Raw genomic sequence first — 23,225 nt, 5'->3', positions numbered from 1 at the left:
CAAGCAGCGAGGGAGTTTGAGCCTTTAAACGTACTCACACTGAAACACGTTTCCCTTTTGCGACGCTTTTCTCAGAATCTGTCATCAAAATACACCTCTCTCCTCCCCTGCCTGTCCTCCCCATGTCTGTCTCCTTTGTTTTTCATCTGCCCACATCTGTCCTTTCAAGTCCGTTCATTAACGCTCATTACGCTCGCGGAGGAAGATCTAGTTCTTAACATCTACCAGCTGTTGGACTTGAAAGTTTCGGTCTCATTCTCTGTAATTTTGGAAGCCGTGAATCTTCATCACTGACCTACATACTAGACAGGCATTGCCCCCTTTTACTTGGGACCACCACCGCCTCGGAGCATGAGGTCGGACCCGCAGGCTCACCGCCTAAAAATGACTGGTATGCATTTCAAGGTATTGCAAAGCATGTCATCACCGTGAGCGATCAATTTAATTTACAGGCCGTTACAGGCTGTCCAGTTTGAACAAGCATTTTACATGTGTTACATGTGTAAACATTCAGTTCTGCAAAGAGGTCTGGGCTTTCCATCTCTCCACAGTGCACACACCCACTATATAAACACCATGGAGCTGAATTCCTTCCTCATTTTACCATGAGAATGTTACTCCTTTTGTATATCACTAATAGGAAGCGTATGAGTCATGTATATGGACACAACCAATTGTCCCTCCAGGGGTTTTCTTCTACTACTATTTGTATCCACTTCAACAAATCTAATGTTATGCTAATACTGCTGTGTTTACAAAGGAGATTTTCTATAATGACTACATATTTTTACATGGGTATCGGATTTTTGTTGGTTTAACTGATTTTTCTGTTATGTATGACTCAAGGTTTCCAAGAAATAAGGAAAATGTTGGCATTTCTTAAATCCTTCAATATGAGATTATCTTGGCCACTTGGTGGCAGCAGAAACATGTTAGGGTTAGGATTAGGATTAGGGTTAGGGTTAACCCTACTATCTTTAATTATCTTTCGTATATCATACATATCCAGTCTCCACTCTTCATTCATCCCTGTGGCAAATAATCATCAGAGTGGTGGGAGTGAACCACAACAAGAAAACTGTGGACTGAAAACCAAAGCAATTAACTAATGGTACAAACTAAACTTTTAAAAGCTGCAGGATTAACGTTTTTGTTTTTGTCACTATGTTCAACTCTTCATGTCCTCCGATTGGTTTAGTTGTAAGAATAAGGAAGGATCTGGGGAAGACCCGTACATCAACAGCTCACGGTGCTTGAAACAATCTAGGTCAGATAATAAGTCCAGTCTGTCCCGGGATAACAGCGGTTGTTTCAGAACGTGTCCCTGAAGAGCATGTGTTTACTGTACATCACTAAAGGTCTGTTAGATTAACAAAAAAAAAAACAACAACAACAAAAAAAAAACTATTAATATTAAGCATACCAAGGTTTAAGGCTCAATCGGTCATTGAAACAATGCTGTTGGTAACAACCAAAATTAAGTAAATTAGAATTATCTATACCATTGCTAAAAGACGGACAGTCCAAACTTAAAGGGGAACATATGTTTTGTAGGGATGGATTAATGTGTGTATTAGTGCACTGCGCTGTCAGTCTTTTTAAATCATGTATCGACAAGTAATGTGAAACCGCTGACTTCACATGAAGAACAAGCACCATTACTTTTGGTTTTGTCAAAACCTGAACCAAGATGTCTGGGACGTCAATACGTTTGTAGCACTGGCCTGCTATGAACTTTCGCCCTTTTTCATGAGGCACAGCATCGATTAACAGTGACATCAGAAGTCTGTGGACATAACGTGAAAATAAAACCTCTTCATTTGGATCAGGGCCTCCAGACCTCATGGGTCTCCACCACGTACATTAAGAAGCAAACACTTGGCCAGAGAAGGGCTGGATTGAGCAATCAGAAGCTCATATCATTCAGAACACAGAGCAAACAGACTGACAGCTACTTGGCAAATGGTCTTACATGGTAGCCTGAAAGAGAGGGAAAGAGAGAGAGAGGGACATGGAGGCAGAAAAGGAGGGATTGTTGGTGGTTGCGGTGATGCTCTCAGTGCTGTGTACTGCCATTGTGCATCAGTCATTGCTAGAGGCCAAGCCTGTCAGGACAGAACAGGGTTTCCCCAGAGACCCCAGCCTCTCTGCTGGAATGCCCAGGAGGAAATACAACCCCAGGGAGCGAAGGATGGATGGACGGACGCTCTCATAGTAAGGGCTATTCAGCAAGACTGGACAAGCCAATAAGGAAACTGTCCGGCAAAATAGAAAAAGTTCATGGAACGGTTGAAACTTGTCCATGCAAGCAACATACCTGAGGTTAATAGGAATTTTTTATTTATGAGTTATCAGGTTGTCGCTGTTTCTGTGGCTTTGATCCACAGAGACTAAACTATTAAAAGCTGCTTATTCTGTCAGTTGGACATTAACTAAGTTCACTTTGAAAACTAGTTAACAGAGATTCATTCATTCATGAATGAATCCTGCTGAAGTATCCGGTGGCAACAAACAGAAAAGAAACCTTTCACAAATGACTCCAGTGATGTTCTATCATTATTTTAAGATCTAGTGTGCAGGATACACTTGCTGCATTCTATGACTAGTAATTGAATATAATAAGAGCTATCAATATGAACGCGTTAATGCAGATTATTCCATCATCATAATTCATCTGATTAAAAATTCGAATGCAAGTAACGCATCTACAGCACAGATTGACTCTGAACGTCTCTGTTAATGCATTTCTTGTAGTTTGTCCAAGCAGAGTTACTATCGCGCATGCGCAAATGGGCAGTTAATCCAGTATTGACACGCAGCAGAACGAACCAATGAAGTTGGAAGATGCTGAACAATCGTTTCGCCGCTCCTTTAGTATTTCCAGATGCTTCTCCATCTCCGTGATTTTGAAATTGATTGTTTTGGATCAATAAAGAATCTGTAAGGTTAACTGAGGAGGTTTTGAGACACAAACATTTGTATGACTCGTGTTCGGTGAAATATCGTCAGAATTTTGGCAAGTAGAAACGACAGATGGTCCGTGCATATGTCAGCACAGTACTATCAATGAGTTAGTTATTAGATTGTCTTAGTAGCTGACTGAAAGACGAGGAACACGGTCACATTGATGCAGAAAAAGTTTTTTCCTCTTTCTGTGCTCCTGCAAAATAAATATAGATTAAAAACTAATTATATTTAATCGTGATTAATCGAAATTAATCTACAACTGTGATTAATCTGATTAAAATTTCGTTTGATAGCACTAAATATAATAATAATAGTACTGCCATTACTGTGTAATCTATGAATTATATTTTTGTTAACCAGCAATGGGCCATTTGGCTCAGTACAGACAAACCAAACAATGGCTCTAGCATTTGAGCTTCAGCCACATTACTTGATGCCTTCAAAACCTACATTAGGTTCATATGGCGTTTCATTTGTGTCCACCTGACTGATGCATGTCTAATTTTGATATTCCTGTTTATTGGACAACTTCAGAGGAAACGGTCGGGCTCTCCAGCTGCTAAATGTAATGCAGTGTTCAAAAGTGTTTTAGTGCAGTGTTCTACTTGTTGAGGTTGCAATGAAGCGGTTTGTTGGTTTTTACTGGGCTGTCCTGTGACCTCACAGAAACGGCTGTTTCAGCTCCTCGTTTTGGTTTTAACAAAAACCGTACTGTGAGCTGAAAGACACCAAAATGCCCAAGAAAAGCCCAAGCAGTTGGGTTATTATTTCCAGTGTTTCAGTACGAGAAATAACTTTCATTTAATACGTAGTAACATAATCACTGATTATAAAATGCTGATAGACTGTCTAAGTGTTTTCATTAGGGGATGAGTACAGTCTGGTCAAAAACCATTACTGCTTGATGCTATTCAGTCATGCTGAGAGAGAATAGGTGGTGGATGGTTACAGTTTTCTGTGATTACATATCTAGTGGACATCTGCCAATGACACAGGGCACAGTAGTACTGCAGCTTAAGCTCTCACAGGTTTCCCTCCAGATAAAACAGTTCTGTTGGCTGCTGCAGTCACAGCTAAACTGGTGACCGCAGATAAGATACGATCAATGTTGATTTATGGAAATGCATGAAAAACACAATGCATCTGTTTAGAGAGTGACTGCTGGACGACTCCTGAACTCATGCGGCTTGAAAAAATAAAAACAAGAGTACATCTGGAGTTACTGCTAGAGCCATAAACCAAATCAGATATGTGGCCAGTGCAATTTGAAACTTATCTAAAGTTTGTCATTTGAGCAACACGGCAGAGAGATTTCAACATCCAGGCAGCACGCAGGACACCTCTTTCCTAATATTTATAACTGAGCGGCAGTAGCTGGACTAAATTGCCCAAAAGCAGGTTTTCACGATGTCCTAAAAGAACACCGTGTCACAGACACGTTTCCAAAGCAGCAGCCAAATATTTGGCTTTTTTATGAGTCTGGGAGTTGAGCATTAACTGCTCAAATGCTGCTTCATTCTCTACCTGAACCCTTTGAAGTGGCCTTTGAGGCTCAATAAATTTTATACGCAACAATCAAATGAGCAGTCCGGGAACTTTTGGAACTATTTAAAAATCATCTTGAGGTAAACGTTTAGAGTAGTGACCTCAGTGCTGTGCTCTTTAACGCCGGCAGACGCTCAGGCATCTTTCAGTGCTATCTTACTAATGAACCACAACTGAGAGAGTGAGTGCGGCGGTAAAACGGAGTAAAGTGCATCTGCTGCTGCCTTTATTTGACAGTGCCAGTGAAGAGAAAGTAGAAATTATAGTGTGAGAGAGGGTATGAACTGAGCCTCTGCAACTATAGTCTCAGTTTATGGCACGGCCATGGAACAAGGTGCTACCCCACAAAGGATTTTTTTTTTTATATTGCACTATAGGGCATATAAAAGTGCTTTAAAGCATTCATCCTTTATTCCATTCATGAATCTTAAAAGTTAAGCTTTAGACAATAACTTTAGACATATGACTGAATCCATCTCCACTGTAAGGAAGGGTTCCTTTAAGACTAACTGTCTTACAAAAAGTTCCCCTATATTTGATTACATTCTGACAAACTGGCACCATAAAAACATGCTGATTGAGCTGTCACCTCACTGGATTACCGTGTTACTGAATTTAGAGTTGAGAGGGCGGAAAATGATCCAAACTAAATTTCAACTTTCCCTTCTTAGCGTCACATGTCTCCCAACACCTCCCTCCCCTCGACTCACTCAACCTCCCTGAAGGTTTGGAAGAGAAACTTTGATTTGGACATTGATTCATTATTACTTTTTAAGTTACTCCTCCTAAACAGCGAAGATGTGACTTTCATCTCCAGAAAACCCGCAGGACGACTGCAAATGACTGAAATTGAGAGGGAGATAGGAGGCCTCTTTCTGCGTTGTGCTCAAAATTAATTCAAATTCTATCTGATATCACCATCTGCTGGTCAGAGCTCTTCATTTCTACAGAGGAACGTCAACGCATGGGAAGGAATGAAGAATACAACTCTCTGAGGGAATATATACAGTGCCCCCCTGTGGCCAACAGTGGAACAATTAAACAGGGTGACACTTCATCAAATTTTACCTCCTGTAATTTACAATTTATTTATTTATTTTATTTTTTTAATGTTTTTAGAGGTTATAACAGTAGGGCTATGGCAGTTCTCGGAGTCAGAGGATTCTGTGATACATGAGTTAGTATAATATTACACACTGTAGGAACAACAGCCATAAATATTATTTTATACGATAAAATATATTATAATGTATCTAGTATTCCTTTGAGTTAGAGTTTTTAACATCGTGGTGAGAAGACAGAGTCACATTTTAATATTTCTTTGAGCACCTTTATAGATCTTCTCATCTCCAACTGAAATTGTATTTTTATTTTTTATTTTATTTATTTTTATTTTTACAAAATGATCTGTTAGATAGTGGCACCTCCCACACAGTAATTCAAAGACTTGCTACTTAATTACAGAAAACCTTTTCCAGCCCACAGACATACCTATCCTTGTGAACTATGCCTTTATAAAAAAAAAAACTGTAACTGAAACAAACAGTGAGAAGAGTCTGAAGTTGCTTCAAGCTTCTAAGTCACAAGTGGGTAGTAGCCTACGGAGCAAATCAAGGTCAGAAAATCCTGCTTGCACCTGAAGTACACACTGTAAACTCAGGCTTCTATGGTCTAACTCCATTATACGGGGTATATGTTTATGGAATTTGGGAATGACGACCAAACAATATTGGCGATAATAATCCTAATAAGTCACAGTACAATGGTATCAGGTAACCCTAACCCTAACCCTAACCCAACACCACAAACTATGAACTTCCGTCATAAAATCCGAAAACAACTGACAAAGGCAAGATTGGTTACAGGGATGTTGCATCAGGTTGTATTATTGTAAATGTGCTAAACACACAAAAATTACTTTTCCTTACTTTTCAAAATACTGCTAGGCACAGGGCTTTACTGGGCAGGAACTTTACTATGACGAATACTCCAGCATATTCCAACTCCCCCAGCCAGTTCGCAATGGAATTGATATTTCTATGGGACCCACACAGAGATACAGTTTATCCAAAATATACAATAAACTGAGTCCGATGACGTGCACGGTCAATTAAGGAGCACATGAAATGATCTGGGAAAGAGATTACAGGACCGAGCGGCCGAAAGACTGATTCACAGCTCAGTCAGTCAATGCAAGACATGACATTTCAAGGTAGTGCGTCTGTTCTAAAGGGACGCTCAGCTGAAGTCCATTATTGGAGAAATATTGCTCCGAGTCACAATTTGAGGCATGGACCAGAATATCGTATCAGCGCGCTGGCTCGGAGCTTTATCTTAATTAACTGCAAACAGAAAACCACACCAACACACCCACTTCTAATGAGCGAGGCGATGAAATACCTAGAGTTAAGAAAAGAGCAAGAAAAAAGAAAAAAGAGCAGAGGAGGAATTGTATTGTCTTCTTTATTAGATCTGGCAACTGTTTATGGACTATTTATGCGTGATGAAAGTTTCATTATAACCTTCTGTTTCCTTTCTTTGGATGCGTTCTGCTCTAAAAAGAGGTCCCTCTTGGCCAACAAATGAACCAACCGACAACTCGTCAAACCTCCATTATCCTCTGTTTATTTGAGTAACTGGGTTTGCTTAGTTGAATTAACCCCCCTGCTGTTCTCTTGAGGGCGAGGAGGCTGCTTCAGAGAGGTTGAATGATCCTGGATTCCTCGGAGGGTGGATGATCCCCCGGCGACTCATTTCAGAAACACTAGGGTGCGAAGAGAACCGGGTCCTTCTGGGATTCAAGCCAGCCGGATTATAGAAAAGAGGCCTCCGAGCTTTTTCAGAAAAATTGAGAGCGATCTTGGCTCTTCTGACACGGCTGTCAGCGGGGGCGCTTTAATTTAGTGATCATATTTAGACCCCGACCTGATCTCCCGTCAGAGGAGGCTTCTGTACATAATGATCCCCGCTAAATCGAGAGATAAATTCAAAGGGCTGGAAACGGCTAATGACGGCAAAGGCTGAGGTCGATGTGCCAGCAAATGTCAGGCAACAGAATAACAATTCATAAAATGGAAGAGCGGTTTATTGATTCGGTAAGACAAACATGATAAACTTGCCACTGTCTGTCTTGACTGCAGCTCTGGGAAATCAATCCCTCCACAGTGGAGCAAAAGGCGGCCAATAACAACCTCTAACATGTGTGTACTGTATGAGCCAAACAGACGAACCCATCGCTTCAGATTAAAACTCATTTACTTTTCTGTCATCAACCCAGAAAATGACTTTCTCCTTGTTACCATGACAATTTTTTATTTTCCATCACAAGCTCTTGCAGCTATGTTACAAGCCTGCTCAAGCCAAGGACGTCCAAGTTGATCACAAACAATAAGATGTTTTCACTCCTTTCAACACTGAACCCACTCAACGTTTCAGATTCAGAAGACAGCAGGTGAAAATAATTCGAATTAGCTTTCTGAGACCAAAAAGCCGTTTCTGAAGCAGATTTTGAAGAGAAGATTGCTGATATTTTACTATACAACATATTATCAGCCATAACACTGTGGCCGCAGACATGTGAAGTAAATAACGTTGATTCTGTCATTATTACGTCACCTGTCAGTGGGTGGGATACATTAGGCAGCAAGGGAACATTTAGACATGAATCTTAGACAACAATGTCAATTTCTACATCACTACTGTCATTCAATGAACTATTCGCCCACCTCTTCCCAGTCAATCATCCCCACATCCCTGTGCTTCAAATTTAATGCTTAAAGTCAATGTGTCACATTGTGCAACTCTCCTATTTCCCATCTCCACCTCTCCTTGGTCATCCCTAAAGTTTTCATCAGAGGTCTCCTCCAGCCACCTGACAACTACATTTACTTTGTCTTCTAGACTCGATGGGGCCTGTCCCTATCTACCAAAGTCGTTTTGGATTCAGCTGTACCAGACAGTCGCTATGTGGACTATATACTGTATAAAGGTGGGTGGTGGAACTGCTCCTCAATTGTGCAGTTAATTCCATTGCCTGCATACACTATGGACAAACTCATTTTGATGTCACAGATTGGATTCTGAGCCTCGAAAATGAAGCCCAAAGTGGGCGGAGCCCACGGTCGCCATGTTGAATGGGCTTTACTCCGCCCACACGTGGATATTCCATGTATGGACATAGCGGTTGTGTTGGATGTTGAAACCCGCCCACCCAACTCTCCGCTTAATCATGCAGAATTTTAAACCTTAATAGAAAATAAACAAATGAGTTACAAAAAATGTCACCCCCCATACAGTTGTCATGAATAGTGAAGTAAACCATTGAGACCAAAACCATTTTTTTTGTACCAGGCTGTAAACATGTTTTAATATTGCTGTAAAGTTGGTTTTTTTAACATGGGAGTCAATGGGGATTTGCTCCCTTTTGGAGAAAGCCTCAAGATAGATGAACTGCAGTTTTGTCCACTTCCGCATGGGCTTCATCTTTCAGACCTGGAGGTTGCTGCTTTGTCAAATCAAGTAGAGCTCCCCCTGGTGTCTAGCTGCAGTATAGGTCATCAACTCCATCGCCTCCATGTTAGTAGATAGGACTTGGGCCAAAATAAAACACTAAAATACATGTCAAATCTTATTTTTCCAATAACGGTTTCTGTCACTTTAGGTAGTTAATATAATACTGATGCATATTCATGAGTCCATTTTTAGAACTGGAGTTTTGTTTTAGTTAGTTATTTGACGCTACAGGAAACAGGATGTGACATAATGTCAGCTAGCAGTTCCTATGTCAGCCACTCTGTACAGTGTCAAAAAATAAATAAATAAATAAATAAAAACTGTGTATAATCTAAGTTAACCAAAATGTGAGTGAGTCTGGAGGAAGTGTAGGCAAGTCATTCCTCTCAGATCATTCTGTTCAGATTCTGACTCCAAAGTCGCTTTCCCAGGGGAAATAGCATCAGTTTGGACCTTACAAGGAAGTCCATATTTATATACAGTCTATGAAGTCTAAGCTGCCAAATTATCATCTTCGGCATATATGTTTACTCAAGAAATCTTCATTTTGCACATGATCTCTCTTTGTTTAACTCAAGAGTCAAACGATGATGGCTCGATTATTGGGTCAGAGCATCACCAAAACTGCAGCTCTAGTTGGAGGTATCTGGTCTACAGTGGTCAGTAAGGAAAAGGTTGGTCCTGTGTTCCGACACAACAGACGAGCTACTGTAGCTCAAACTGTGAAAAAATTCATGGTGGAGATAACAGAAAGGTGTCAGAACACCGAGTGTGCTACAGTTTAAAAATCCCAGTAGACATGTTATTTCCACCTCAGCGAGGGAGCCAAAAATACTCATTGGTTTATGAAGAGATTTACAAGTGAGCAAACCTTCCAGTGAACTGGAACAAATTTGACACTGTGACATCCAAAAACAGATAACTCACTGTTTAGTTCGTCATTACTAGAACTGATACCAGATCTGAGAGGAGCTCGCTGTCATGTCAGACAATCTATTAATACGTTTTGTTCATTTATCCACACACATTTGCTAAAAATATAACTCCCACCCACCAGTCTGTGTGCTGATCATCAATCACGAGCAGGATCTTGGGTTTGCGTATCACAGGCTTGGCTGGTTGACTGCTCCCCGCAGAGGCGCCTTCAGCCCCAGTCGCCGCCGCAGATTTAGCGTGCGCAGCTGCCGCGACATTCTGGGCCATCTGCGCGCTCTTCACCACGCTGGAGAAGGAGCTGAGGAAGCTCCCCGCGCCCGAGGCTGCTCCAGGGGCCGGGCCCGAGGCGGGGGCCGGGGCTGGGCCCGAGCCCTGGGCCTGAATGGGGATGCTCGGGGGCTGCCGCCTCTCTGTGGCCGGGGACGCGGGAGAGGAAGTGGACGATCCCGGAGGGGTCGGCCTCTGCAGATCCATCATGTAGCCGTTGGGGAGGTTGGCCACAAAGCTGCTGTCTGACAGGCGCCGGCGAAGGTAGTTCATGGTGATGCGCTGGTGGGTCAGTCAGGCCAGAGGAGGTGAGGGGGAAGAATGCCTGGAGTCCTAAACAGGAGACAGAAAGGGCCTGTTTACTCTCTGAGTCATGGTATATTCTGTTTAATGGAAAAAAAATTGAAACTGCACCAGTGAAAAAAAAACAATCTAGGTAAGGACTGCATAAAATGGGAAAGTTGTTTCCTTGAAGACAATTTGTAGTGATGAACTCTCAGTTCTAAGGAGCATATTAGTGTCTGTCAGCGAATTGTTTAATTTTTACAGCCGGCTTCTTTAATGTTTTCATTCAACCAGCTGCTCTTTAATGCATTAAACAAACAAAGCTGATCAATGCATACCAAATGGGAGCCAGACGAAGTTAGAAGCTAGCTGACTGACATAGTGGAATATGAACAGGCATGTCAGGGATGGGTTCACTGACAGGAAAATCTACTAATGCAGGAGACGATTAACAGTGTGCTTCAGTTTGGGAGCCTGCAGTATGCGGCACAGCTGAATTTGGTGAAGTTGTTAAAAATATCACGTCTTCTACTTTCTGGTGCACTAATTATCATATAACACATCTGATGCGAAAGGAACCAAAATGGAGAAGTGTCAGACTCACGGAGGCGCCGAGCACAAGCTGCTGTTGTTGCTCTGTTGAAAGGTGTTCTACTGTGATTTTTATAACAGCTTTGAATCTATCTGCTAGACCTAATTTGGATAAGATTAAGTTTCCCAGGCGGAGTGGGACATAATTCAGTGACACAGCAATCAGTACGTTAATGCACAGCGTAATCAAACTATGCTCAAAATTCGATTCTTGCCCCAGTTTACATGCAACAGAAAAAACAGCTTTTTAATCTCGTACATAATGTGCTCACTAATTATAGTGCAGATGGTTTTTCTACTGGCTCTGTTTATCATCTTCTTCTGCGACCGGCTTTCTTGCCAGCGCAGCAGTTGCCAGATGCGCATACGCGTTTGTCCAGTTAAAGTCCGATTAAGGCGTGTACATGCTGGAGAAATCTGATTTCCAGTTGCATTATTTGGTTGTCTTAGTCGGATAAGGAGAACTGATTTTAGTCGGAGTAACGTGTTTGCATGTGGTTAAGTTGTCCAGTCTGAAACGTGCATGTAAACGTACTGAGTGGGGATGCAAAGTTGGGTGAGATTCACAACTCACAAAAGGAAGCAGTTATATAACACATTCAACCCAGTGTGGCAGAGAGGAGACTTTCAAACAGATTAGCTTTCAAACAGCAATGAACCAAGAAGAGAGGAAGAGAATCCCTGAAACCTGATTACAACTAGGCCGCTCTCCTGGTAAATGGAGCTTGGATGAGATGAAAGTGAATTTCTTATTGAGGCGTCACGTCTCAGGCGGATGTGCCCGATATCTGCGGCTGCGTTTTTTGTGGTTAAAGGGGGAGGAGGTTCTCACAAGCCTCCATCAGGAGAAAAGAAAATGTGGGGCAAATATTTCATCTTGACAAGTTAATGCTGTTAGATGATCACCACCAGGAAGTCATCGCATAGAGATAAAGTAATAGCTTCTGCCTGATCAGCTGAAGACAAGAAACTAAACTCTGACTCATCTGCAATGTTTGACATCTCAGCGGATGTGTTGTATTATGACGAAACTGTTAACTCTCAGAAAGATGTCAGAGCTCAGCAGCAGCTACATCACAGAAAAACCTTGTTCATATCACAGGGTAAATGAAAACTTGGGCTGAGGGCGAACCAACGCCTCAATACCAAGTAAACATTATAACCCTAAAAAATGTAGGCTCTTTCATTAGATGCCATGTGTTTAATGTAAGTGTTCCTAGCAAACAGGCAGCTGGATGTATAATTAACCTATATACAGTACATCAAAAAGACACAATATTAGGTGTTTGTTATTAATACGGATTATTATGTGAGTCATGTTTTAAGTCTAACACCACTCTTTGCTCTGTTTTGGTCTCCACCAACTGTTGGGTCCTTTAACTGTGAAATTATGTAGCCTGGCACAGCTAGAGTCAATTCCAATACAATAACCAATACATAGAGAAAAATACCTCTTGATACAATGAGGTTGTCCAACAGCCAATCAGAGCTCTTTTGCTGTAAACAAATTGGACTCCATGTCGCTCAGATAGCTTGTATGTCAGTCTGGAATTTATGGGGTGATGGACCATCACCCTATATATCCTGAACCCTGAACGATTTAATCGGCTCGGCTTTGCTGAGTTATAATCAGTCCCAAACAGAACAACTCCAGGGCAACTTTCTGCTTCATAAGATGTGTGGGCAGGGAAGTTGTTCTTGCTTCCAGGCTACTTCTCTCAAACAATGCCCTTATTTTTAATACCAGATGAAATTATCAGATTAGCTTGAAAATGATTTGATAAGCAACTCCAGACTGACTTTCCTCAAAAAAATTTCTTGGTGGGAAAGTTGGTCTAACTTCCGAGTAATAAATTCTCCACCGTGTCACACCCCTTGTCACTAGTCTTTTACCAAATTGTTGTGTCCTGCAAGGCAGCAAGCGTACAGACTGATAATCCTTGCTTCATTCACCAGTTGCTGCATTGCAACCGAAGCCCCTTTCGCATCGCACGAAAAACCCGGGGTGCGATGTGACGGGTCAACCCAGTCTAAAACAGAACAAAGTTTTGGTCTACTCCCATAAGAGACAGATCTTTGAAGGGCAGAGATTTTTGTTAATTTTTTCAATCAAACAAATCAAATGTGTTGTTACATGATCGTTAATGGAACCACATAGGTGAATTAGTGCTACGTCATGTTCGGGAAATTGCATCGGAGGAAACCATGTGCGACAGTGTTTATATACAGCTTGTATAGCGATATGGCACACTTCTTTTATCGATCATGGCAGCGCACTGGCAGGACCGTGAGATCCGTGAGCTGCTATGCATCCGAAAAGAAGAGGAAATTCAGCGACAGATCTCAGGCACTGAGCAGGACACAGTGATTTATTTGAATATCAGCAGCCTTTTGAAAGAGCGGGGGTTTGACTCGTCCATTGTTAAGGTCATCAACAAGCTGAAAAACACCATGTTGTCCACTGTTTACCTCGCAGTGTGGTGTACTTAAATGTGCAATGATGACGTTGTCGATGCAATGACGTATGAGAGGTGGGGAAAGAAACAGGCACCCAGCTCTCACAGATGGAGGTCAGACCTGGGACTGCTGGTGATGTCAAAGCGCACCAAAGGCGGGTCGACACGGGTCTAAAAATCTTGTGTCAACCCAGCATTTTCGATGTGGAAGGGGTATAAGAGGCCTAAATACAAAACAACATGCTGAAACACATGCAACGATGAGTGACTGGTCACAGCAAGCATTAGCTTTCAGGTTACAAGTCAAGCTAATGTTACTAAAACAAAGGTAAACTGTGTGGATTTGGGTTTATGCTTTAGCGAACATATATAAGCAATACAATGTATCTGGGATCACTTCATAACAAACAACAGTGGCCAAGTGCATAGTAATGAATAAATGTCACCCAGGGCAGTGGGTTATTTGGGCAGAAATGGAGCTCTGTGGCACAGAAGAATGACTGTTACCAGAATCCTATAATCCTTAGTAGTGTACTTCATAATTATTTATCACTACATGGAATGCGTTGACAGGAATAGAAATACTCGAGCTTGGGGATTCAGTGTTTTGCCTAATGACATGTCAGCAAGGGAGATGCTTGTTGTCATGAGGAAAAACACCAAAACAGAGGCAGATGTAATACAGAGTGATGGGGCTTTCCCTGGGAATTATGCTTATGTGTCAGCCGGCACCAAGCCCTCAGAAAGCGAACGAGCAGGGCTGACGTCAAATTACAGGAAATTGCTAGAAAACAGACAGAATAAAGACGAACAACAAACAGCGGCAATTATAGTCTCAGAGCAGCTGATTGCCAACTCTGTCCTCTTAGTAACGACTTGATCCCATTGGACAGATAAGGAGCTGTCAGCTGCAATGCTGAAAATCACTGTCTTTACACCACGGGTACATTCCCCGCTTTCTCGACACCCCATAAGCTGCTCTCCTTCTGTGACTGAAGCTATTAAGTAGTTCTCTCAGCAGCATATCCACACTGTGAGGAACCCTGAGCTCTTACCAATGACCTGGTGGCAAATATTACTGATAGCAGTACAAAGACAGGGTCCAGAGAAAAGAGTTAGCGGTGGATACATAGAAAAATTTGTATGTTAAATACACAACTATAACTGTGATCTTTCAACAAGCCTTCGCGTGTTACATTTTGAAGAGCCTGGAGAGGATAAATGTTACGTCATGTCAAATCATATTTGATGCACAATATTTCTACAGACGACCCCGCACCCACGCACAATCCTGTGACTGAACGTTTATGAGTGGTGCAGCGCGCTCCGAATAAAGGAAATATTAGAGAAGTCCCTCAACATCAACAGGACCATGGCTCAGCAGTAATCACAGGTTTCATGCACTATAATCATAGGGAAGAGCGGGATAATGCTACACCAGACGTTGGGACCCCCGCCGACGTAGTGCACACGTTTTTCTATATTTACGGATCTTGTAATCGATGAAGGGAGAGCTCAAGGGACACAGCGGCTTCCTTCATTTTTCACATCCTGTCTGTGGATCTGTTAAATCTATCACTTAATCTGAATGCCTGTTCTGTGAATTTACACACCATAGTCTGATAGAGTTGTTGACTAACTGGTGAGGGACATGTGGCGGCGCCAGGGCTTCTTGTTTGACCAGTCACTATCTTTGTTATACACTAACATCTCCACAGTATGACATAACAACTACCACACACTGTTTACTTTCTTTTTGACATACACAACAGGAGGCTTCCATTAACCTCACTTATAACTTTAGTTTGAAAGGCATGCTCCAAGCTTAGGTTTTCCATCCCAAAAACTTGAAAATACAGTGCTGCTTAGGTTTTAGATTTTCACAGACAGCCCTGAAAGTAGACAAAAAGGAGCCCAATAAATCGAATGAACCAAAAGTCTTGTGTTTCTTTTAGTTCAAGAAAATTCAAAAACCAATTCTGGTGTGACCCCCTTTGTGCAGCAATAACAGTGCAATTAATATTTCCGGTAACTGCTGACCAGTCACCTAGAGTGGCTTGGAGAAATTTTGGCCCATTACTCAGTACAGAACCGCTTCAGTTCTCAGATGTTGGTGGATTTCCCCATATTAACTGTTCCAGTGCCTTCCACAATATATCTATTGCATTAGGTCAGGACCTTGACTTGGTCATTCAAAAACATGATGATGATGTTTTGTTTTATCCATTCTTTTGTAGAATGACTTGTGTTATTGGTCTCCTTGTCTTGCTATATGAACCAGTTTCTCTTAAGATTCAGCTCATGGACAGTTTGGTATAATTCAGAAATCACTGGTCCATCAGTGATAGTGAGCTGTCCTGTCCCAGACGCAGCGAAACAAGGACATTACAGCCCCCATGTTTCATGGACCACATGAGGTTTTGATGCTAAAATCTCATTTAAACCACACAATTCTTTGTCTATAAAACCTTTTCCAAATAATTTTCTGGCTTGTCCGTGTGATGTTGATCAAACTACAGACGGGCAGAAATGTTTTTTTTGGAGAGCTGTGGCTTTGTCCTCGCCACTCTGCTATGCACACCACCTGTCATGTTACTTATACTTGCTGGTTTGCTATGTTAGCAATTCATCAGTATGTCAAGTATATGCAAAGACTATTGATTGGTGTGTCAATATTGGTTTGGGATAAGCATTTTACCCTAAAAGTCCAGCATTAATTGTGGATTTTTTTTTATTTTTTTTTTTGTAATTTAAATGATAGCAAACATTCTTGGATGTTTTGGACTAAAAGAAAAAAAACATACAGCCCTACTCTCACCTCACATGTACATGTCTTTGTCCAACAGCGGTAAACTGAAATGAGCTTAAGGGGATCAGTGCGCGTCTCCCTGGTGTGCAGCATGTCATCACAAGCAGTCGAACACGGCTTTTATTATTCATGACAGTCTGAGCTGAGGGGATGGGGATGTAACCAGTTAGAGCGGAGGGTCACTTGCTTGACTCAAGTCAGAGTGAGGCAAATGAAACTGAAGAGAGGTAGAGGAAGAGCAGAGTCATAATGTCATAATGGGACGAGGAGGTGGTGGAAGCTTGCCCTAAGGCATCCAGAGGGATTATTATTAAACGTGTGGGACTCGGTGAAAGCTATTTTACTGTAAGAATTATTTGAAGTCAGTACTGTTGTCAAGATTTAAATAGATCTTATAAGGTGTACACAACAATCATCAGAAACAGCTGGTGACTTTGTGTCTTTATGTCCAGCATTGATCAGATTGGACTGGCAAATATTCATGGTCCCAGGGGAAGATACGTATAGAGCCCTGGCCTTTCCTTTGTTGTTGTTGGACTCCAATCGGTTCAACTTTTCAACGGCAACCAGAGAACATGTTAAAATAAAATCTAAATTGAAAGGGCAGACAGCCATGAAATATACCACTCAAGTTTCAAGTTCCTTTTTAAGTTTCCTTGACCCCTTCTGTGGAGCCATCCTCCCTCCTGGCTGGAAGAATAATGAAATCATCTATGTGATGCTGCTTCTCTCTGGGCTTTCATCTGCTTTTAGTTTGGTCCAAAGTTATTTTTCTGTCTCTGTTAAAAATAGACTGCTGGAGTTCCTTGTTTCCCCCTAACTTAGGTATGATTCTTCTTTACAGCAATCTTGAATTTATTTCAGCTAATGTCATTAATTGTGTATTTGTAAGACAAAAGTGTCAGTGAACATATTTCAGTGTTATTTTTCTTTTTGTTCCAGAACAGTTTTTGGCCAAGGTAGTTGGCTTACAGTATGGAGCTTCATTCTAGCAATACAAAAACACTGTATGGCATATTCTTACAGTCTGAAGACCCTTCTCTTCTTTCACTGCTGCACCTATGGTAATTTGTGTTTGCCCTTTCCAGACTGTACTTCTTCCTCCGAATGCCAAGCTTCGTTTTTGACTGGAGCATCAGAAACTTTTCATCATGAGCACTCATAACCACCAAAGGCACCATCATACTGTAGGTGTCGTAGTCCGTTGCATCTCTCATTGCTGGTCGACATAAAACATGTCACCGCAGACGCTAGATCCAAAAGTCCAATGTAGTACAAAATACTAAAGGATACACCATACTTTTCTGTTAGCCTCGCTATGAGGTCGACCTTTATGCGTTTTCATGTACAGTTTGGTAAACCATTAGAGCTACTATTAGCTGGGGGGTGGGGAAACCAGGAAGACCTACAAACCACGGTACACTTCTGGCCTTTTCTGAATCCTGCTGATCAGCTAATCTACAGTTCATTAATTCCATGTGATGTTATTGAAGAGAAAATTTGTGCAGCTGTAACTTTTAAATGTTCAGATTAGACCAAGATTTCCCCTTTGTACTTTGCTGTTTTGTTTCTGTTTTGCTCTCTAAGCTGATGAGCCAATCTCAGAGAATTCTCTGACGGACTTTACAGAGCGCCTACAGGGGTCTAACTTGTGCCAAGGGTGCGGCCCAAAACCACCCAACATGGCCCGATTGTCGGCTTAGTGTGTCACGGCCCTTGTACCTGTTCTGGGACAGTGCGGCATTGTCATGGAAAAGCACAAAGAGTTGCTGTGGCGTGGTACAGCATCACAACCAAAAGCTAAAAGTATGGCAGTCTTCTCAGTATGTCAGTCGCAGCGTTTCACATCTCCACCTACAACAGCTTAACACGACCAATGAGACCATCGCTGCCTGCCAGCAATGTTTGCCAGCTAAAATTAATATACGCTTCCACGCTTCGTTTATCCCTGCCTGTGAGATTAAACATTAATGTGATCAAAATGTTTAGCAGGCATCTCATTCTCCCCAATTTTGATTACCTGAAACTGTTGCTATAATACTCTACCCTGGCCAGACATGCCACTTAGTGTTGATTGGAAATGTCGCAATAAAACAGCATCGGATGAGCTGTAACGTTTACGCAGTCTCTTAGCAACCCGTGCCTTATTTTACTTTTAGTCCTACACGCAGGGCAGTAGGACCGTAAGACGTTCTTACTTTTCAGGGAACGGTGATGTTAACATTATGACTCATCATTGTGTGCCTAGCGCCCTGCTAGGACACGAAGAATGACACAAAGAAAAAGCCTTCCTCTAACATACCGTCGCTATATATTGTGAATATCAACATTAAGGCTCCTGATTTGGATAAATAAACGAGTTTTACTTTTATTAGCACCAAGTTAAATGTGTTAGACTATGAGGGTGCTACTGAGGGAGTGAAGGCGAGATCGGCATAGGTGCCTTACAAACTGTATTTAATTTCAAGCGGAACTGGCAGATTGCTGTTACTTAATGCCGGTAATGCATCTAATATATGGACCGTTGATCCCCAAGAAACATCCACCACATAACATAGGTATACTATAGGTGAACAGCACTCACTGCTCAACATCGTGTCACTGCACAAGCGTCCAGTTTCTTTAACTTTCTGCAAGTTCTCGCCTCTGCGACAGCCAATAAGTGTACAGCAGAGATGGTGTTGAGTTGCTGCGGGAATGTGTGCGGAAGCCTGCTGCTTATTTTAATCAGCCACTGCATAACATGTAAAATGCCAGCTTGTGAAGAAACTATTAGGCTTGGGCTATTGCTTTCAGGAAAACCAAAACGCAAGCATGCTGCGAAATGCTCTCCGTGCGCTGCCTCTGTTTTGTACTCACTTTACAGGCGTTTGTTTTTTTTTAGGAAATTGGGTACGTGATTAGGAACACTTGATTGAGTTACAATTTCCACAATCTCATTTGCAAGCCTTGCTGCTTCCTGCACTCACATAACAGCCCGCGGGAATGAGAAAGTCATAGCTGAACTGTGAACCTTGACGACTGCAGTGTCAGAATGTGCTCAGTGACACGACGGTCTCAGCTCGCTCTCGGTGTCTGCAGCACCACCACCACCAGCAGCAACAGCAGCAGCAGCAGAGACAAGAAGTCACAGCCGAGTCACCATGCAGTGACCTCACCAGGCTCATCACTGCAGACGCCACATTCGCTCACATACATCCAGCAAGGCCACGGGCATTCCTTTCCCTATCTGCTTGGACCACTGCAGAACTTAAACAGGTTCATCAGTAAGATAACTAAATCAACCCCTAATAACACAGTTCACTATCCCTCACCTTATGACTAAGAAGCTTTTGATGAATCATTTCCTTATAAACAGCATCAGCAGCATATTGATTCATTCAGAAGAAACCAGCCCCCACATTACTACAACTTGTTTTTGCATCGTAGTCTCCTCTCTTCACAAACCCCTTCCTGCTGGAGTCTAGTGCACGTCGAGTAGGACCAGCTAATTAAGGACAAAAAGGTCACTCTTATTTTGCAATTCATCATTTAGCCAGGATCATTAGAGGCTGCAGCCAGCCTTTCATGCTGAGGAGCATCTGCTGGGAGAAAAGCAGATAACTGGTCATGGTCAGAACACCGGTATCCGCCTCCTGATGGCCCGATGAATATTTCATGGTGTTTATTTGGTAATTACAAAAAAATCCATTTTGTATGTGTGTGACGAGATTTGATTGACAACAGCCTGACAATTAAAGCAAACAACCAAAAAGCCACCATTATATACTGACTGAAATGTTCTCATTCTCTATAAGCGTCATCTACGGTCAATTTAGAGTCACGGATTAGCCTAACTAGCATGTCTTTGGACGGCGGGAGGAAGCTGGAGTAGCCGGAGAGAACCCACACAAACACAGGGAGAAAGGAACCTGACTGAAATACTACTCAATTGCTTTTGAAATACAGAAAACTACAAATACAGTAAAAGTAGAACAAAAACAGTGCTCTGAATATGTGGAAGCTGTTGTTTTTACCTTGCCCACTGAAACACACATCTCATTAAGGCTGCACTAATCAATATTTTCATACTTACAGTGGGCTCAATGAAAGTGTAGACAACCATCATTAGTCATCACAATTAGTCATCATTGTTTACATAGTAATGTTTTGCTTCACTCTCACAGCTCTCATTAGCATTATTTACATCAATAGCCAGTGGCTGCTGTTTCACAAAAAACAAAACTTTACCTCACTGCTTACAACCTGCTCAGCACCAAACAGCAGATTAGCAAAGTTAGCAATATGCTAGTTAGCAAAGTGGAGTCTTTGGCAGCTAAACAGATATGGTACTAGACTTGAATTTGGCAGGTGAACAGGAAAATACCTTTAGAGAATAACCCAGTGAACAAAAACGTAGAAAGTTATGGGATAAGAAGATTAAAAGGAAGAGCTGGATGTCAACCGATTTCTTACCTATTGTGTGAGGTGAATGTCAAAGTCTCTCTTTGACATCAAGATTTCTTTAGGAAAAACAAAGTCATGCCATCATTAATATGTACCTTGATCTCAAAAACGCACAACACTACTTTACAAATGAATTAAGTTTGAAATTAACCAAGCCTTATGCTAGCCTTATGCTAGCTAGTTATCTAGACTAAATGCTTAGAAAAAAAGCAGCTACCGTCATATATACTGTGAAACCCACGTATGTAATTTATGTCCGTGTAGAAAGACAAATTTAATTGACACGTAACTTTGCCTGGGTTACTACTAAGTTATTGTGGCTATAAAGATAATACTAAGCAATAGTAAGACTAGTTTAATTTTAAGCATTTCTGAGTATTTAGAATTTTTAGACTGAGGATAGGGTAAACACTGATGAGGCGATTGGGCTACAAAGCATTATACAGGCTCATTTAAGATATTTAAGGTAAGTAGATGCTGGGATATTTAAGTGAGGGCCTTTTAAGTATTCACAGACGTTGTCAATAACATGTATATGTCCGTTAATAGTGAAAATAAGACATTAATTTCAACATAGCACATCCGCCCCATATGGTTACACTATAGAATCCTCCCTCCGATAAAGCAAACATGGCGCCCATGATTTGAGTTTGCCAGACTCTCTCTAATAAACGGCTCTGCTCGGATTTTGTTTTTGCTGTCTCCTAGTGGCCACGGAATTAGTTACCGCACCTTTAAACTAACTGGAAACACGGGAATATTTGACATATTTACAACAATTTTAAATATTTGCACAAACAAAACAGACTAGTATTGGCTAACTAATATTAGTAATATTGTGAAGCAAAGCACAGTTCAGAGACACTACTAGCTTATCCATTCAGCTTCAGTTTCACATCTCTAAATTAGACGCAAACACAAATCATCAACGTTACAAAGACAGACTTCTGTCTCAACGTGAGGCTAAATCTATACTATAATCCTGCGTCTCCCCCCGTCACAATCATGTAATGGATCCCCCCTCTCCCTAACTCCCCCCTCCCGTAGTGGATGCTGAGGAGAGAGGGGGGAGAGAGAGTGGACCGTGGCTGCAGAGACATGGCTGAGGGAATCCCTGCACACAACCACAAATGTACACCACCAAGCCGCCAACGCAACCGCATCACCATCTGAGAAAATGATAAGAAATAATAATAATGACCAAAAAAACAAAAAAAAACAAAGAGGACATAAATCCCCAGAAAAGATCATTGCTTCGTTGTTTGGAGCAGCTTGCTTTCAGAACAGCCCGCAGCAGGAAACAAACACAAAAGGCAGGAGAGGAGAGAAAACGTGGGAATGATGGTGGGATGAAAAATCGTGTATACACAACACTCTCTTTACCTGAGCAGCTGTCAGGGATGAGCAAGTGTCGGATGATGATTCTTCTTCTGCTGCTGCTTCTTCTTCTTCTTCTTCTTCTGCACTCAGATCTACGATCCTCCTCAGCCTCCCAGCCAAGCCCCCCACCCTCTCTCTCTCTCTCTCTCTCTCTCTCTCTCTCTCTTTCCACAATGCATGATGGGAACGTGAGGGGTGTAGTGGACTCATTACCGCAGTCGGTCACTGGCGCTTATTGGTTACAGGTATGATCAAGCGTCTCTTCAAAATAAAATAAAAATGATAACACATCAAATTACGCATAATATTTTTTTTAATCTAAATCTCTTTGTTGGAATAGATATTATATATTATGGAATATACTAAAAAATATATTAGATATGAATAGATTCTTAGTCTCTAATATTTGATAATGGTTCTTTTTTTAAAAAAAAAAAAAGCTGTACAGGTCAATATTTCTCTATCAACAAACTATCAAATACTTGTGGTAACAACAGGTGTAAAAAAAAAGTGACAAATTCACAGAGGATAACGGTGGTGCATGAAGTATTCAGAGAGTTTCCTTAAAATCACCAATATCACGCTGTAAAAACACTCTGTTATAAGCTCAAGTCCTGTTATCTAAATGTTAGAAAAATGAACCAAAGCACGGTCTGTTTGTTCGTTGGAGTGATCAGGTTATATCTTGCAAAAGGAGGAAAGGAGGGGGTTGTTTTTTTTTTTTTACCACATCCTGCTACAAAGTTAAGCTTGTGGTCAGTGACTGTTGCAGACGTTTTGTCTTTGAGTTTTGTCCAATTAGCATTAAGCTGTGTTCCGTAGAGAATTGATCACCCACCCACTTTCGTCAATTTCAGCATGGCTGCAAATCCATCTCACAGAATCTTATGTTAAGGCATTTTTGTTTTTTCTCAGCAGTTGCTGCAATATAACTTGAATGAGTTCTAGCAGGCCTCGCAAAAATATGCTTTCATTATAGCCTTAGTCTTTTTTTTGTTTTTGTAGGCGACTCGGGCAAGCCAGTTAGTTAA

The 23,225-nt window shown here is 41.5% G+C and overlaps 1 protein-coding gene across 1 annotated transcript in view; it reads right to left on the bottom strand.

The window, feature by feature from the left end:
- Positions 1-22,339, bottom strand: part of LOC124999778 (synapsin-3-like) — a 111,392-nt gene extending 89,053 nt beyond the window's left edge. The window contains exons 1-2 of the mRNA XM_047574809.1: positions 22,198-22,339; positions 10,079-10,560 (exon numbers count right to left, since the gene is read on the bottom strand). Coding sequence (XP_047430765.1) covers positions 10,079-10,500 — 422 coding nt within the window. The 5' untranslated portion in view covers positions 10,501-10,560; positions 22,198-22,339. The remainder of the gene's footprint in view (positions 1-10,078; positions 10,561-22,197) is intronic.
- Between the last annotated feature and the right edge of the window lie 886 nt (positions 22,340-23,225).

This window comes from Mugil cephalus, chromosome 22 (genome assembly GCF_022458985.1).
Source record: "Mugil cephalus isolate CIBA_MC_2020 chromosome 22, CIBA_Mcephalus_1.1, whole genome shotgun sequence".
Lineage (NCBI taxonomy): Eukaryota > Metazoa > Chordata > Actinopteri > Mugiliformes > Mugilidae > Mugil > Mugil cephalus.
Note: the sequence above shows the minus strand (reverse complement) of the source record. Positions and strands in the feature narration are given on the sequence as shown.